General features: G+C 25.8%; 1 protein-coding gene across 1 annotated transcript in view; it reads right to left on the reverse strand.

The window, feature by feature from the left end:
• The window catches only part of LOC135923725 (ribosomal protein S6 kinase-related protein-like), a 32350-nt gene extending 20755 nt beyond the window's left edge, over positions 1 to 11595 (reverse strand). Inside the window, exon 1 of the mRNA XM_065458635.1 lies at positions 11581 to 11595. Coding sequence (XP_065314707.1) covers positions 11581 to 11587 — 7 coding nt within the window. The 5' untranslated portion in view covers positions 11588 to 11595. The remainder of the gene's footprint in view (positions 1 to 11580) is intronic.
• Between the last annotated feature and the right edge of the window lie 5581 nt (positions 11596 to 17176).

Genomic DNA, 17176 nt, shown 5'->3' on the forward strand with positions numbered 1-17176 from the left:
AATGACGAAAAGCCGTTTCTCTTTATGAAGATTTTTTGGTTAATCAACAACCTGATATTTTGCTAAATATTATCAACTTACATAACAGTCAACCATATATCTTTAATAAAAATTTATAACGAATTTCTTTTAGCTACATCGATCACTTGTACGTATAACGATCTCTTGTGACGCATTCTTTTTAGCTAAACGACTAATTCTCCGAAATACGACCATTAATATTGATACCATTGTTTTATTGCTCTCATTCTTTGTCTTAGTGTCGATAGTCATCTCATACATCCACTTCCCCCTTTATTTAGAATCTCTTTTCAAAGTTAATTAGACTGACTTTTGATCTTCTAAAGCCTGGATCAATCGCTGTAAGGCACCTCTGTACCAATATGGTATTGATATTTATATTGCTGAGACTAGTGGGAGAGTTAATTAGACTGAATTGTTGAAATTGCCCTGTCGCCTCCACTCTCCAACATCATTGTAACATTTTGAAAAATTAGAATAAGAATTGGAAGATTATAATCGTTGTCAAATAAGAAAGGTTAGAAAAAAATGATACTAAATCAGACTAATATCCTCGTTAGAACTAAAATGATACTAAATCAGACTAATATCCTCGATTATATATATTTTTCTATAATATTCGTCAAATCAGAAAAGTTAGAACTAAAATGATACTAAATCTTTATTAAATAATAAGTTAAAAATATAATCAAACTAAATTAATTAAACAAAATTAAAATAATCAAAAATTAAAATTAAAAATTATATTTAAGTTCGTAAAATCATGATCTGTGTTTATACAAATATCCTCGAATATATATATACTTTTCTATATTTCATTTACATAATGTTTTACAAACAAACTGAAAAAATCTTGAACTTTCTTTAATTTGAATAATCATTCTTTTTTATTCCTCTTTCTTTAAATCATTTGCATTCGAAATTTAATTCTTTTTTCTTGAGTAGATTTGAATATCCTTCGACTAAATATTCGATTGATAAAATTTACTAGTAATATGATTCGAAAAATGTTTTTTTGTTTTATAATCTATAATTACGAGTAAAACATATACGAGTCGGTTATCCGCCAAACCACGATATTTTTAAAATATTTTTTGGGATTATGTTTTATATGTATTTATAGATATATAAAACAAAAATGAACAATTTTCAAAATATATTACTAGTAAACTTGAATCTAGGAAAATAATTCCCCGGAAAAAAAATCCCGTGACCCGGATCTGCTCTGCGGTATTTAATTAAATAGAAATGTTTTTTAAAGTCAAATTTCTTCGAGGATTTGAGATTTTAAATAATAAAACGAAAGTTAAATAAATCTAGTTCACCTTTACACACTTTCATCAACTTTTAGGTATTTATTGAAAAATTATTTTTACACAAATTTTAATCATTTTTTTAGAAATATGATAAAAGGCTTTTCACAGTTTACTGACTCTTAAATAGCGCCCCTTTTTGTTTTTACAAGGATAAGCTATTAAATAATATATTTTATAAATTTTGTGGCGAAATAGGAAATTAGCAATTCAATCTGATACCCTCTATTTAATAAAAATTATTTTACTGAAGTATTTACCTACTTTAAGAATTTAACTAACTGAATACAAAATCACTATGAAACTTGCAATATTATATTTTTTACTGCCCAATTTTAATTAAATACTGCCAAAAGTAATGAAAAATGCTGACCACTTTAATCAAAATACATCCAGAGGTGATTATCAGCAGTGAGTATTATATTTTTCTAATCTAACAATTATTATTTTGCTTATGAATTTTTTTCAAAAGTTACAGAAAAGAAATAACTATAATTTTATTAAATGATATATAGAATAATAAATTATATTATTCAAAAGAAACAATTCTAGAACGTATATGTTCTCCAATTGAATAGAGAAAATTGGGCAAGTCCCTTCTCTCTTCTAAATAATCAATGCATAAATTTTTTTAAATAGTTTGTTTCGTTACATAAATACGATTTTTTTGGGAGTGTATGTCCCAATTGGCCGATTTTTCCCATATCAACCGCTATTTCCATCCTTATTTTTTCGATTAGTTCCCATATCTTCGGTTTTTTGTTGCCTACAATATGCTTAAATCGGTTATTCCATCCTTCACATACATTGTTTGTTCGATTTTCCCCAGCAATCGTAATATTGAAATTCCATGTTTCTGGTGGGAACAATGGCTCTACTTGCCTTTGAGAGTTTTTCCCATGTCTCAATTCTCCATTCACATAATTTTTATCAAAATAAAACAATAATTCTTTGTTTCCATCCGATACAATGGTTTTTAAATACTCCATACCTCGTTTGACATCGTGTATAGGTAAGAATGCTAATCCATCGATCATAGCTGCAAATAAGCATAACATTGGATCATTCCGATATGATGATTCTAACCCCAATTCCTGAATCTTTCTATGAGTTGATTGATTTAGATGATAAAAACATCCTTGGATGTTGATATCTCTACCTAAAAGTTGAAAAAATATAGATTAAAATTATTGTATAGGTTTTATTTAATATTTATGTCTTTATCAATTTTTATTAATTGTACTGTGTGACAAGAAAAATGGGAGAAAAAATAAATAAAAACAAGTTTTGGTGCAGAATTTGACATTGAGTTCGAATTCGTTTTCTAAGTTTTCCCTTCACGTCAAGTTTTATAAATATTATAGTATAAAGGCAACTTTTCGAAATCTCAAAAATGGTAAAATTTAGGTCTTTATACGGATATATTTTAAAAAGTATCAAATGAAAATCCCTGAAAATTGGTGATAGTGTTAGACATTTATTTCCTTATAAATTTATTAATTTTTATAATTTTTTATCGATTGCTTTTTGAGAAAAATGGTAAAGAATTTCGTTTTGGGGGTCTTAAGTTTTAAATTTAAATTCCCGGCAAGAATCGTATAAATATGTTGGCGGACTACTTGCTGGAGTATCTTTTTTGAAAATAAATCATCAACTTCATATTCGCGGAAATATATTTAGATTTACCATTAAATGTTTTTAAATTAGATAAATTTTATGTTATTGTTTAATTTGTTTTAAATTCAATAAATTTATTGTATATTACAAGTTATATCCTATATAATAATGAAGGATGGGGTGAGACAACGGACCGATAAAAGGTTTATTAAAAGTAAAATATGAAATAGGTTAGCTTAGCATAATATATTTATTTAAATATGAGAAATGTAACTATTTCATTTAAAATAAATTGTTTGGGAATCGTACCTTGTGCAGTGTAGCGAAGAGAACGAAAGCCACAATAAATATATTAAATGTAAGCTATATTAAAAAAGAATCTAGAAAAATAATTCCCCGGAAAAAAAATCTCCGTTTTTAAGATAATTAAAATTACAAAATTAACAAATTAGGAGAAAAAATTCCCTATAAATAAATCAACGAAATAATAATTCTCAAATAAAATATTTAAAAATTTTGATAAAATTAATTCTGGAGAATTATTAGAGATATATAAAACAAAAAATGAACATTTCTCGAATCATATAACTAGTAAATTTTATCAATCGAATATTTAGTAAGTAGAGTTTTGAGGTTGGCAATCGGTCAAATCAAATTATTTTCAAAATATTTTTTAGGATAATGCATAGCACGTAAATATACACGTATAAAACAAAAATGAAGAGATTTTGTTATATAACGCCAGCAATTCAGTATTTAGTCATTGGGTGAGCTACGAGTCGGTTATCCGCCAAATCACGATATTTTAAAAATATTTTTTAGGATTATGTTTTATACGTATTTATAGATATATAACGAAATCAACATTTTTCAAATTATATTACTAGTAAATTTGGTCAATCGAATATTTAGTGAGTGGTCGGTTTTGAGCTCGGCAATCGGCCAAATCAAATTATTTTCAAAATATATTTTAAGAAAATGCTTAGCACGTAAATATACACGTATAAAACGAGATTTTGATAAATAACGCCAGCAATATTTACTTTAGAAAATTTCCATTGTTTTACTATTCTAAACCTACTCATAAATTAAACATCAAAGAAACCTAAAAAAAAATTTTAATTTTTAGGTTTTTCATATGTATATATATACCCAAATATAAAAAAAGTGCTATCCAATATTCATTCCGGTTTGCTAAAATGATACATATTAAAACATATAACGCCCTCTTACGGATATATATTTGTTAATTTTTAAAATTGAATAAAATGTATATTTGTTTTAATAAGCTAGAAAAATAAATTTCTTACTAATAATATTAAATAAAAATAAAATTATAATACTATATCATTTAATCAGTATTCTTCATTTATAATAAAAAAATGATTTAAATATATTTTAAAAAAGTTTAAAAAATTATCATTAAAAAAATATACGTAATAAATTTTTGATTGATTTATAATTGATTATGATTGATTGCCTTTTAGCAATGCAATTTAGCAATGCATTAGCAATTCAATATATAGTGGGGAAATTTTTTCCGGGGAATTATTTTCCAGGGGAATTTTATTCCGGGGATTTTTTTTCCGGAGAATTATTTACCTGGGAACTATTTTCTGGGGAATTTTTTTCCGGGTATTTCATTTCCTAGGAATTATTTTCCTGGGGATTTATTTTCCGGAGATTTTTTTTCCAGGGAATTAATTTCCGGGGATTTATTTTCCGGGATTCATTTTAAACATTAAGCGGGTGGGCAGGTTAAACAAAATTAATAGATCAATGGGCGGGCGGCTAAAACTTTTTTAAAATTAAGTGGGCGAGAGAGAAAACAAGAGTGGGCAGGCTATTTGCCTTAAACCTATTATTGCAAACCTCTAGTCCACACATTAAATAGAGGTCTAAATATAAAATTAATTTTTTTTTAAATATTTTTTAATACTAAAAGTATTTAAGGAATAGTAATTAAATGATAATATCATAATACATAGTAATTAAGTAAATTAAAATTGAATTTAGAAATTTTTGCAAAAACTAATATTTTAAAATTGATAAATATTCATTGAAAAATTATAGTTTGAAATTATTTTTTGTTAGCTTTGGTAACCTGTGCGCCGATGCCCCAATTGACGGCGGAGGTTTGCTAAAAAAATTTATCAGCGTTCAGCAGCGCACCATTTCGCCGTCGCCTAATAGATTAGCGGCGGCTGCGGCCTGCTATTTACTTAAAAAATATTTAATGAATTTAATTTATAATTCAATACATTTTTTTATAATTCATTTGGACACTCTTAGTTCTAAGAATGTAATATTGTTTAATTCATTTCTTAAATTATTTTCTCACTCCCATTTAAATTTATGTATTTTCTAATTCTCAAAAATAGACTAAGGAATTGTATTTTTATTCAGATTAGAAACACATAAACAACATATATTAGTAATAATGCAGGTAAAATATAAAGTAAGAAATATAATAAATTAGAAATCAGATTTGGTAAAATTATATAATGTCATGAATATAAATAGTAATTTATCAAGATTCGTAGGATATAAAGAAGGCCTTTTTGCAAATTAATCAAGCGATGGAAAAAATTCTTCACCTGGGTGTACTAGTTGCAGGTATATAATGAACCTTCCTAGCTAAATTAGCAAGTCTAAGATAATTTTAGTGCATCCTCTTCAAGTATACTTTGTTAGCTAAGCAAAATATGGCATTCTTGCTATATATTGCTAATATAAATTATAATCGTAGCTTGGAAGGGAATATTTATGAGTTTAGCTAAATATGAACTGGATACTTGCCCAATATCTTCAACAATCTCATTTTGTGAATTTCTATCAGGCTCTAATAGTTTTTAATGTCTAATTAAAAATTGTAATGATGTAGAATTCGAATTTTCTGAAGCAATTTTAAGAATTTGGAATTTGGGATCAAGTAGTGTCGCTAATATTTAATGTTTAAAATTTTATTAATAAAAATATAATATAAAATAAATTACTTGAAATTCGGTAAATGGAAACATATGGCCAAGTTTTTTTTATAGGCAAATGATATTTGCACAATTAAATTTATTGAGTTATATATGTGATTCCAAGAGAAATAATAATCCTAAATTTATTGTTGATCCCTTTTGGGAGGAAAAAAAATCCACCGACTCTCTGAATGGATTTACTAATGTGTAAAATCCATCAATTATATCCATTTGTTATTAAAAAGTTGGATTGTTATCCTTATTTATTTAACATATTTATAGGAATATTGTTAACATTATGGATAATTTCTGCCATAATTAATACGCTGTGCCAGTGGGTAGGATTATTTAATATTAAAGCTTTTCTTGTTAATTAGATCTGTGTATGCAATGCAATTTATATTATTAGCCTCACCAGAAATATGAAACATCAAGGTATGGATCAGAATCATCAATATCAAAAAATGGCCTTTCTTATAAATTGATTGCAGGCATTTACCTTACTCATCTTCGATTTCACATTCCAAATCTGCTAATATATATCTGAGGGCTGAAATGATTTCTCTAATGTTTTTAATCAGAATATTTAACTTTTTATGCCATCAACAGTAACTAAATAATGAAATCCTTGCCCTAAGAATAAATGATGCTCATAATCCCCCTGACGCATCTTTTGAAATTAGCCCAAACATCAGTTACTATCTGTATTATTAGCTGGCAATAAACAAACTAGGGTGGTTTACATGTAGTAAGTCCATAAAAAATGAATATGTATATGTTTGTGTAATTTTGAAATATGATATATGAATATGAATGAATGTAAATGACATACATTATTTTATTATATGTCAAAAGAATATAATTCATACAATAATTTTATTAATGTTCAAATTTAAATAATAATAATTTAATATAAAAATATAATTAAATAGCATTCTAAAAATCATGCACGCCGCACTGACGCCATAAAAAAATCAGTGTAGCTTTTCGCTGGCAGCGCACAAGTCTATGTACTAAACATTTTTTTTTCTGAATTAAAATACTAATTTTCAAATCAAGGTTAAATTTCTAGTCTTATAAATTAATTTCCCCAACTTAAATTCCAATTCTAATAAAATAATGGCATTTTAATGGTCTATACTAGTGTTGTTAAAGTCGGAGCCAAAAAATTGGCTTAGGCTCTAGCTGGCTCAGGAGTTGGCTCGAGTCTAATTGTGAACCAAAATTTATTTATTTAAATATTTTAAAAGAATATAATAAAAATCTAGAATTCGTGTACCATGCCAAGTTCCCTCATATATATTTTTTAATAATATTTTTATTTTTTTGTTTTTAAAATTTTTTTAAACATAATAATTAGGGCTGTGCCGATCCAAATATTTTTCACCGATCCGATCCGATATTGGTTCAAAACGATCCGATTATTATGTTGATTTTTCACCCCCCCCCCCTTGAACCAAATGTAATTAAGAAATCAATATTTTTTATGCAAAAATCGAATTATGTATTTAATTAAATTTTTTATTTCTACAATAATTAAAAAAAAAGTTTACTAATATATTTTTCATTATTCCTCCCCATGAAATTAGAATTCCGCAGATACGCATTTTGTAAAATTATTTGTCCTTTGTAAAATATTTCCATAATTCAGATACTGCATTTAAAAAAATTCTTTTATTTAAAGTTTAAATAATAAAATTGGCGTTATTATTTAAAAATATTTAAAATAAATAAAACTTTGGGTGTTCCTTAAAATACTTGGCAAGTCGGTCAATTGACCAGTCAAATTCAGTCAATTGACCGGATGATTATTAGACCTGGTCAAATATAGTCAAATACTATAAAAAATTTAAAGGAATAAATTAAATATGTTTTGTGATCACAATGTTTGCTTATTTTTGGGTCCACAATATCTCACTAGTAGTGAAATTAATGAAGTATGTGATATAATTCAAGAATTAGCTATTTTACAAGATAGTGATAACCAAAATATTTTAAGTGATATAATTTATTTCAGAAGCAAAAACAGCATGTTTAATATAGCAAATTATGTGGAAAGTAGTAATTTCCAGAAACAATCAATTCCGACCTCAAGTTAATAGATTAAACTTTGTCCACCCTGCCCATTAAGAGATTAACACCTAGTTCTACTTCTTTAGAAAATAGGTCGATTTGGGTTAATATTCTTATGAAAATAGAAATCAATTGAAGATCTAAGACATCAGGAAAATTGATTAAAAAATATTAAAGAAAATGATAATATTAAATATGAATCAGAACAAGACTCTGCTACAGATAGCTACATGATAGTTATTGAATGACAATGAATTTAAAAAATTAATATTATAGATTCATTTACTATTATATTCAAAATAAAGTTAATATTAACTTAAAAAAGCATATATTTGAATTTGACCACATTTGACCGTATTTGACAGGTCAATATTTTAAAAAAATAAATAATTTAAGAGGTGTTGTGCATTTGCATTGTTTAAAAAAATATATTTAGAAAATATTATTAATGTAAAATAAATATACATAAAATAAGAAAAAAAGGAAAAGTAAAAGTAAAAAGATCGGATTGGATTGGGTTTTTACAGGTATCGGCCCGATTTGATATTTTTGTAAAACGCTAAATATCGGTGCCAATCCGACCCGATATTTAATATAGGCACAGCCTTAATAATTTATATTATATTATGAAAATGGATTTATTTATTTGATGTTTTTTGATAAAAAAAATGATTTACTGATATTGTAATATTTATTTATGTTAAAATTTATTAGAGATTTTCAAGTCTAAAATTTTAAGCAAAAAATATTTTTTGAACATATTTTGCTTGTTTGTAAATAAATCTTTTTTGAAGATTGTGATCTTTTATAGTTTTTTTTTTACCATTTTTATAAAATTATCTATTTTTTTAAGTATATTAAAACAGGTGGTTTTTTCTAAATAGTTTTTTTAAAAAAAATTTTTATATTAAACTTATTTATGATATTTTATATGATCTTTTTAAGGATAATATTTTAATGTGACAATTGCCATATTCGTTACAAAAGAGTAAAAATATCATTTATGTAAAGATGTGAAATTAAAAATTCAATGAAGATGTTCCTTTGGAAAAATGACAATTATCATAATCGGTATTTTTAAACATATTTGATTTTTTTGACGCTAATAAGCAAAAATATGTATTTTTAACAAGTTAAATTAAAAATTTCATTAAGATGTATCATATAAAAGTGACAATTGTCATAATCGTTTTTTTTAAGTTTTTTGATGCAAATGGGAAAAAATAAATATTGCTAATATGTTAAATTAAAAATTTAGTGAAGGTGTACCATAGATAAGTGACAATTATCATAATCGTTATTTTTAAAGTTTTTTTGCCGTAAATGGGCTAAAATAAGTATTGTTAACATATTTAAATGAAACTTCAGTGAAGATGTACCCTAGATAAGTGACAATTGTCATAATCGTTAGTTTTAACGTTTTTGAATTTGTTTGATGGAAATGGGCTAAAATAAGTAGTGCTAACATGTTTAAATAAAACTTCAGTGAAGATGTACCCTAGATAAATGACAATTGTCATAATTGTTATTTTTAAAGTTTTTATGACGTAAATGGGCTAAAATAAGTATTTCTAACATGTTTAAATAAAATTTCAGTTAAGATGTACCCTAAATAAGCGACAATTGTCATATTCGTTATTTTTTAAGTTTTTTAAATTTTTGGGTCAAAATTAGTGTTATAATTTATTTTATAGGTAAATAAGTCATTATTTTCTTTTAAGCTAAAGGTATTTTAATAAATAATTATTCATTAACTCAACATTTTTTTTTATTCTTTCATAGAATTTGATGTAAATATTAATTAATTTTTCTATTAAATATTTTTAAAGGTGGTTTTTATTAATATTAAGTTTTTTATGAATTTTTAAATGTGGTTCTTTTAAATAATAATTATTCAGAGGTATCTTTTGCATGGCTTTTAAAAAAGAAAAATTTTGTCCCAGCTACTACTTTCAAAAAAAAAATATAGGCCTGGCTAGGATTTTTAAAAACGTATTTAGACATAGTCCATGCTTTTTTAATGTTGTTTAAGGGCTAACTAACCACCATCTTTCAATCGTTATAGTTGATTATATTTTTTTTATCTTCAATATCAACAAAGATTTTACCTTAAAATATATACATTTTGTCTCCTGTTGGAAAACCTCTCGTTGAGCCACATGAGTAGCCTCCAGAACACTTAGGTAGCTCAAGTGCTTATTTTTAACTACAAGTATGAATATATTCAAAAATTCTTCCACTCCAGTCTAGTACTTTGCTTTGGCTAATTTTATGAATAATATTTCAGTTTTTAAAATAACTTATACATTTTAAGAAAATATTAAAAACACAAAAACATCAGAGGTTAATTTTTCTTTAATGCCACTTCATCTATTTTATTTTATATTTTTAATTAATGTCTAAAAATTTTATATATTGTTTTTATTGTTTATAAAAAATGGAAAATTCAGTTTAAAAAATTGTTTATTTTCTTTTTTAAATTTTTGGTTAATCTTTTGCATTTTTACTTATAATTTACTTAATTTATTAACCAATTTTAAAAAATAAAATATAACCACTATAGTTATCTTCACTTACTTTTTACTTGAAATATTTAATTAAATTATTATATTAAAAACTATTAGGTTAAAATAAACGAAATATATAATATATTTAAATAATAAATTAAGAAATGCCTGAATCAATTTTCGACACAAAAACAAGCTAAGTTTAGGGCTAAGCAGGCTTGACTCAGTCATTTTACAACACTAATCTCAAATAAATAAATTTTCAACTCCTGAGTTGTCTCGAACCAGCCAACTAATATGGCTCGAGCTGGCTTGATGAGTCAATTTTTGACTCAAAAATTAGATCACTTTAGGGCTAAACCAACTTGGCTCAGCTATTTAAAACACTAATAGCAAATAAATAAATTTCGGCTCAAAAATTGGCTTGAGCCCACTCGAGCCAGCCAACTAATATGGCTCAATGAGCCAACTTGAGCCTAATTCATTCGACTCAAAAACTAGATGAGTTAAGGGCTAAGCTAAACAGCTGTTTAACAACACTAATTTCAAATAAATAAATTTTGGCTCAAAAATTGGCTAGAGCCTGATAACTCAATTGGCTTGACCATAAGCCACAGCTCAAAAACTAACTGAATTAAGGGTTAAGCCAGCTTGACAGCCATTTAACAACACTAGTCTGTACTGCATTAATAACAAATTCAGCATGATTTTTTTAAAAGCTCTGGACAATAAATTTTTTAGCCAATGTCCATAGTAAAGATTTTGTTATAGATGAAGGGGAACTATTAGTTAGCCCCTACACTTTATTAGAGATCTTTAGGACCACTTTATCCTAGCAATATTTTCATATAAACACACTATTAGCATTTTAAATCATATTTTGGCTAGCTATATCAAAAAATAGTTACAAATCTTAATTAAAAAAAATTACATCACCCTTGAAAATTTTTTGCTATAACCCTTTCCCAGAACAAATTCTAAAAGTGATAAAAATTTTATTTTAAAAAATAAAACCTATATATAAATTTGCATTGTTCTGCCAGATGTATAGGGCTTCTAATATAAATGGATGATTATTACCAAACATAAATTGTATATATGCCTCATCTTTACATTGATCTATTGCTTCACAATCAATTATCATTGATTTTTTCAAAACTTTCATTGCATATAATTTATCTTCATCCTTTTTACAAACTTTATAAACCTTCCCAAAAGCACCATTTCCAATTTTTGCTATAATCTAATACATATAGTAAAATTTTGTTGATTTGTAAATTATTACTTTAAAATCTTTTTCATTTGGGATACTATTTAAAGCAAATATAGGAAGAAATATTTGGTTCGTCCAAGTTATAACAAATGGTTTAATACTATTTATGTGCTTGTAAAAAAAATTACTATATATATCATAAGTAAGAAGATTTCCAAGACTTTTTGATTTATATATTAAATTTTTATTATTTTGCTATATAATATCTTATAAAATGGATAAGGTCAATATAATTTTACCTTTTTAAATTCATTTCCCATCTATATATTTATTTAAATATCTTCAGTGTGAACACAAACGTGAAATTTTGAATAATAAATACTAAAACTATAAAAAAGTTAAAATGTGACTAAGCTGACAGCTGTCTTTAAACTCAATTTAAAAGCTACTATAATTTAATAAACCACAGCACAGTATATTATGAATATGTCTTTTCCATAACTTTCCATATTATTCTACCATTCTAAACAATATCTCTGAAAAGTTTTTCTACTTTTTACAGCTACATTAGATAATATTAACGTTTAATGGTTTTATTAATGCTGGGAGGGCGGAGAGGAAGGGGGGTGTTACTAGATTCAACTCTCTATCATATTATAAGCAGAGATCTAGCAACAGTGGGGGGTAAGATGGCTACTCCCTTCTCACTCAATGAAAATTTTTTGGCCCGTAAGCCTGGCTTCCCACTTTTTATTTGACATTCAACAAATATGATCTCTAAAATGTTTTCGTTGCACCGTTGAAAATTGACTGCATTAAATTTAATGCTGTAATTTTACCACGGATAGTCATTTTAACAGTCGAAGCCGTTGTAAGACCCGATGTAAAATGAGTGTTGTCATAAATTTCTCGCTTCAAAAACACTGACGGTCATTTATGATCAAAATTAAATGTTTTAGGATATAAATGAATAGGATTTTTTACTGAAAAAAATTGATTGTTCGTTTCAAAAACATTAGTGTCCATTTTTTTTATGAAAATTGATTTTTGTCGAAATAAAATGATTATGAATTCAAGATCCTTTAACGATTTTCGCTAGCAAAATCGCAGCGATGCATCAGCTGATAGGTTGTCGCGATTTTTATTCATAGAGCGAATTTAAAATCTGGTAATTGTAAGCGATTTTAATAATATTTCATTATAATGGTTTCCATCAAATTATTTTTTTTATACATAATGATGATGAAGAAGTGAAGATTAAACAATCTAAATGTTAAGAAGACATAGGCGTAGCCGGGGGGGGGGGGGGCAAGGGAAAATCCCCCCTTCAGAAATTTATCAATTTTTGTGATTATCATTTTAAGCTAATAAAAAATATCCCCCTTTCTTAGTCCTTCCTCCACTCCCTGATATGCATATCTTAAACAATAATTTGAAAGAAAGAATGTAAAAGTTGATATCTATAAACCTATTCATCATAATTTATACATTTTTGGGAAAAAGCATTTATATATAAAAAAGTGAACCAAAATGTTTTTAAAAAATGGAATATAAGCTAAATATAAGTCTTAAGACAAAAGTGAAATGTATTATAATTATTAATAATAGATCCATAAAATTACTAAATAATATGTTATATCAAATATAATTTTTTATAAAGTGAGTAATTTTAATTTATTTATCTTAATAAAAGTAAAATATAATTATAAAACTATTGATCAAATTAAATAATATTTTAAATCAGAAAATTAAAGCACAATACGAACAGTGGAATATTTTATGTAGTAGATTTACAGTATATCTAATTTTATCAATTATCATATGACAATCAAGTAATTCTTACCAATATAGCGAATTAAATATTTTACAGAAAACTATAAAATATTGATAAGGACATCAGAAAATATCTTTTAAAGACATTTTGGGATGAATAATTTAATTTTTAATATCATTTTTTATTTAAAGAAATAGATGGCATTTACTAATTGAACGCAAATTGTTGCTATATTTATTATCAAGAGCATCGATTAGTAAAATTTGTTAAAATATTAACTGTAATATATTCTCTAACTGTTAAATATGTCTGTAAAAGTGAATTTTACTTTATATTTTGTAACTAATTCTATATAATAGAGGAATATCGACTACAGCGTCTACATGAAAGATTTTCACTGGGTGCAAACCACCTCCAAAAGCCTTTGCCTAACCCCCCTAAAAAATCCCCGCCGCTTTCGGCGGCGGTGTCTCTACTATTATTCTTTTTACCTTTTTAATATTGATACTCTTTTTAGAGAATTTATAAAGGATAACTTAAATTAATCTTTCTCTACTACCAACTATCGATATTTTATGAATATAAATAATTTATTTTTTAGATAATAAATTCAATTAAAACCTCCATTATTTACAATGAATTAATTATTATGGCATTATGAGCTTGCTGAGATGTCTACACCTTTTAAATTACATTTAAAAGGATAGCAGAAAGTTTTATTTGGAAAACAATGTGTATGATTGTTTGCTATATAGATTTGGTGGATGAATTGTATTATAATAATTCTATGTTAAAAGTATTAATTTTACTGCAATAAATGTTGTCCTATTTCATCTCAAAATTTAATAGATAATCCTCCAAAAAATTTATCTTACCCACATTAAAACAGCCTACCCCCCCCCCCAAAAAAAAAAATAGGATGCAAACTGTTCCTACCCCTCCCGCTCATGTAGACGCTGATCGACTATATGCTTACTTACTTTTTATAAATAAATTTCATATACTTGTTTGTAATAAATTATTACCATGCTTTTATATTATATATATAAGTTATATTTTATATAAACTAATAAAAATATATTTCATATTTGTTCCAGGCTAATTTTATTTTATTAAAATTAACCTCCTATCTTCTAAAAATATTTTATGACTATATATAGACTGGTAACCCGGCCGAAGCCCGGGCAAAAGCGGGGTCCAAATTGGGGTCTGGGGCCCCCCAGTAATTTTTTAATTCCTTTCCCCTTAGGAAAATTTTGGTTTCGCCTATGTAATAAGGAGAGTGCAACCTCTCTCCTAAAATCTTAAAAAATAAGGCAAAATTTTACAATTATATGAGAATGACAAAAGTATTTATTTATTATATTTTATCTTTAATTCTATTTTATATAGGAAATTTTTTATATTTGCAATCTAATTTTTAAATAGTTTAAAGACAACAGTTTTTTAAAATATCCTATAACCATACAAGAAAAACGCAGGGTTTGTCTTAGGTAATAATAAAGTACTTTATTAAACAAATTTTATATCTAGATATTTAGCCACTAGCTGTAGCTATCTTAGCCTGGCCTTTCCTTCCTTCTGAGGATTTCATTAATCCAAATAATCATTAGGAAGGACCACATGTCTAGTTATATGGCTAACTTTAGTAAGCATTCATATGCCATCACCTACTTTCACTGGCATTGAAAGGATAAAAAATTTTGAAAAGAAGTGGAATTTATTTATACAATAATCCTATATTATAAAAATATAATATATTTTCTATAAATAAAATGTTGCCTTATTTTGTATTTTATATATTTTATAAAAATTTGTTTTTACATTCTATAGTGATATTTTTTACTAAATATTTCAAAATAATAATTTGATGACACCACAAATCTATATTATAAACATTTTATATATTATTTTTAAAATTTATTTTATTTATAATAAATTTTACCTTATTTGGTTTTTATATGTTTATATTTTTTAAATTGTTTAATTTTGTAGGGATATTTTAATAAACATAAATTTACCTTTTAGTCTAAACTCATTAAAAAATATATATGTAGTAATTATATCATTAAAAAAGCTATATAGTATATAATTTCATATAATAATATAGCAAGGCAGGTGTGTCACTAGATTTTACAATCTCTGGGGCTCAACTATAAAAATATTTTTGGAGTGCCTAGCCCAAAGTAAAACAATACAAGATATTTCTAAAGATAATACTTTTTCTGCGATTTACCAATTAGTCTACGGGTTAACTCCTAGTATACATATAAAAAATTTGGAAAAAATTTCCAAGCATCCAAGACTTTAATAACTTTAAAAAAATTTCTCAAGCCCAACTCAATCCATAATTATTTTAAGGAATATTTTCCAATCCCAGTCCAACCCATAATAATTTTGAAAAATTTTCCCAAGCCAGGAAATATTATATTTCTAATTAATGAAGGGGAAATCTCCGATTTACCAATTAGTCTACGAGTTAACTCCTAGTATACAGAAAAAAAAATTGGAAAAATTTTCCAAGCATCCAAGACCATAATAATTTTTAAAAAATTTTTTCAAGCCCAGCTCAATCCATAATAATTTTGAGGAATATTTTCCAAGCCCAGTCCAACCCATAATAATTTTCAAATTCTCAAACCCAGAGATATTAATTAATGAAGAGGAAATCTCCGATTTACCAATTTGTCTATAGGTTAATTCATAATATACAAACAAAAAATTTGGAAAAAATTTCCAAGCATCCAAGACTTTAATAATTTTAAAAAAAATTTTACAAGCCCAGCTCAATCCATAATAATTTTGAGAAATATTTTCCAAGCCCAGTCCAACCCATAATAATTTTGAAAAATTTTTCCCAAACCCGGAAATATTAAATTTCTAATTATTGAAGGGGAAATCTCCGGTTTACCAATAAGTCTACAGGTTAACTCCTAGTCTACATACAAAAAATTTGGAAAAAATTTCCATGCATCCAAGACCTTATTTTAAAAAAAATTTCTCAAGTTCAGCTCAATTCATAATAATTTTGAAAACCAAGCCAATATTAATTTTGAGGAATATTTTCAAAGCCCAGTCCAACCCATAATAATTTTAAAAAAATTTTCCCAAACCCGGAGATATTAAATTTATAATTAATGAAGGGAAAATCTCAGATTTATCAATTAGTCTACGAGTTAACTCCTAGCATACATTTAAAAAAAACATGTGAATTCGTAATAAAAGAAACTGGGAAAGTCTGGGTAAACCACTTATTAGAGAATCATGACAAAATCATGTCTGCCCTAATATTATTATAAGAAATAACAAATCTTACCTCGTTTTATTGGAGACAACCCCAAAATTAGTTATGGAAAAAAATATGGATTGAAATTGAGTTCACTGCACAATTCTAACAATTTATTTTTTATGCTTAATGATTAATGTTTGCATCATCATTTGTTATCCATGAAATAAAAATAAATTATTCTTATACTTTTTTTACTATGATCAGGTTATTATTATATTTTGATTTTATAAATTTATAAAATGCTTTTTTTAAATGACAACTGATCTATATAAAAATAAAATAAATAAGAAAATAAATTTTGAATATTGTAATATAATTGATATAATGAAAATATTATGTATCATAATATTAATTAATAGATTGAAAGGGGGGGGGGGGGGTTAGGGCACATTCTTGTTGC

Source organism: Gordionus sp. m RMFG-2023, chromosome 2, assembly GCF_954871325.1.
Source record: "Gordionus sp. m RMFG-2023 chromosome 2, tfGorSpeb1-WG-v2, whole genome shotgun sequence".
NCBI lineage: Eukaryota > Metazoa > Nematomorpha > Gordioida > Chordodea > Parachordodidae > Gordionus > Gordionus sp. m RMFG-2023.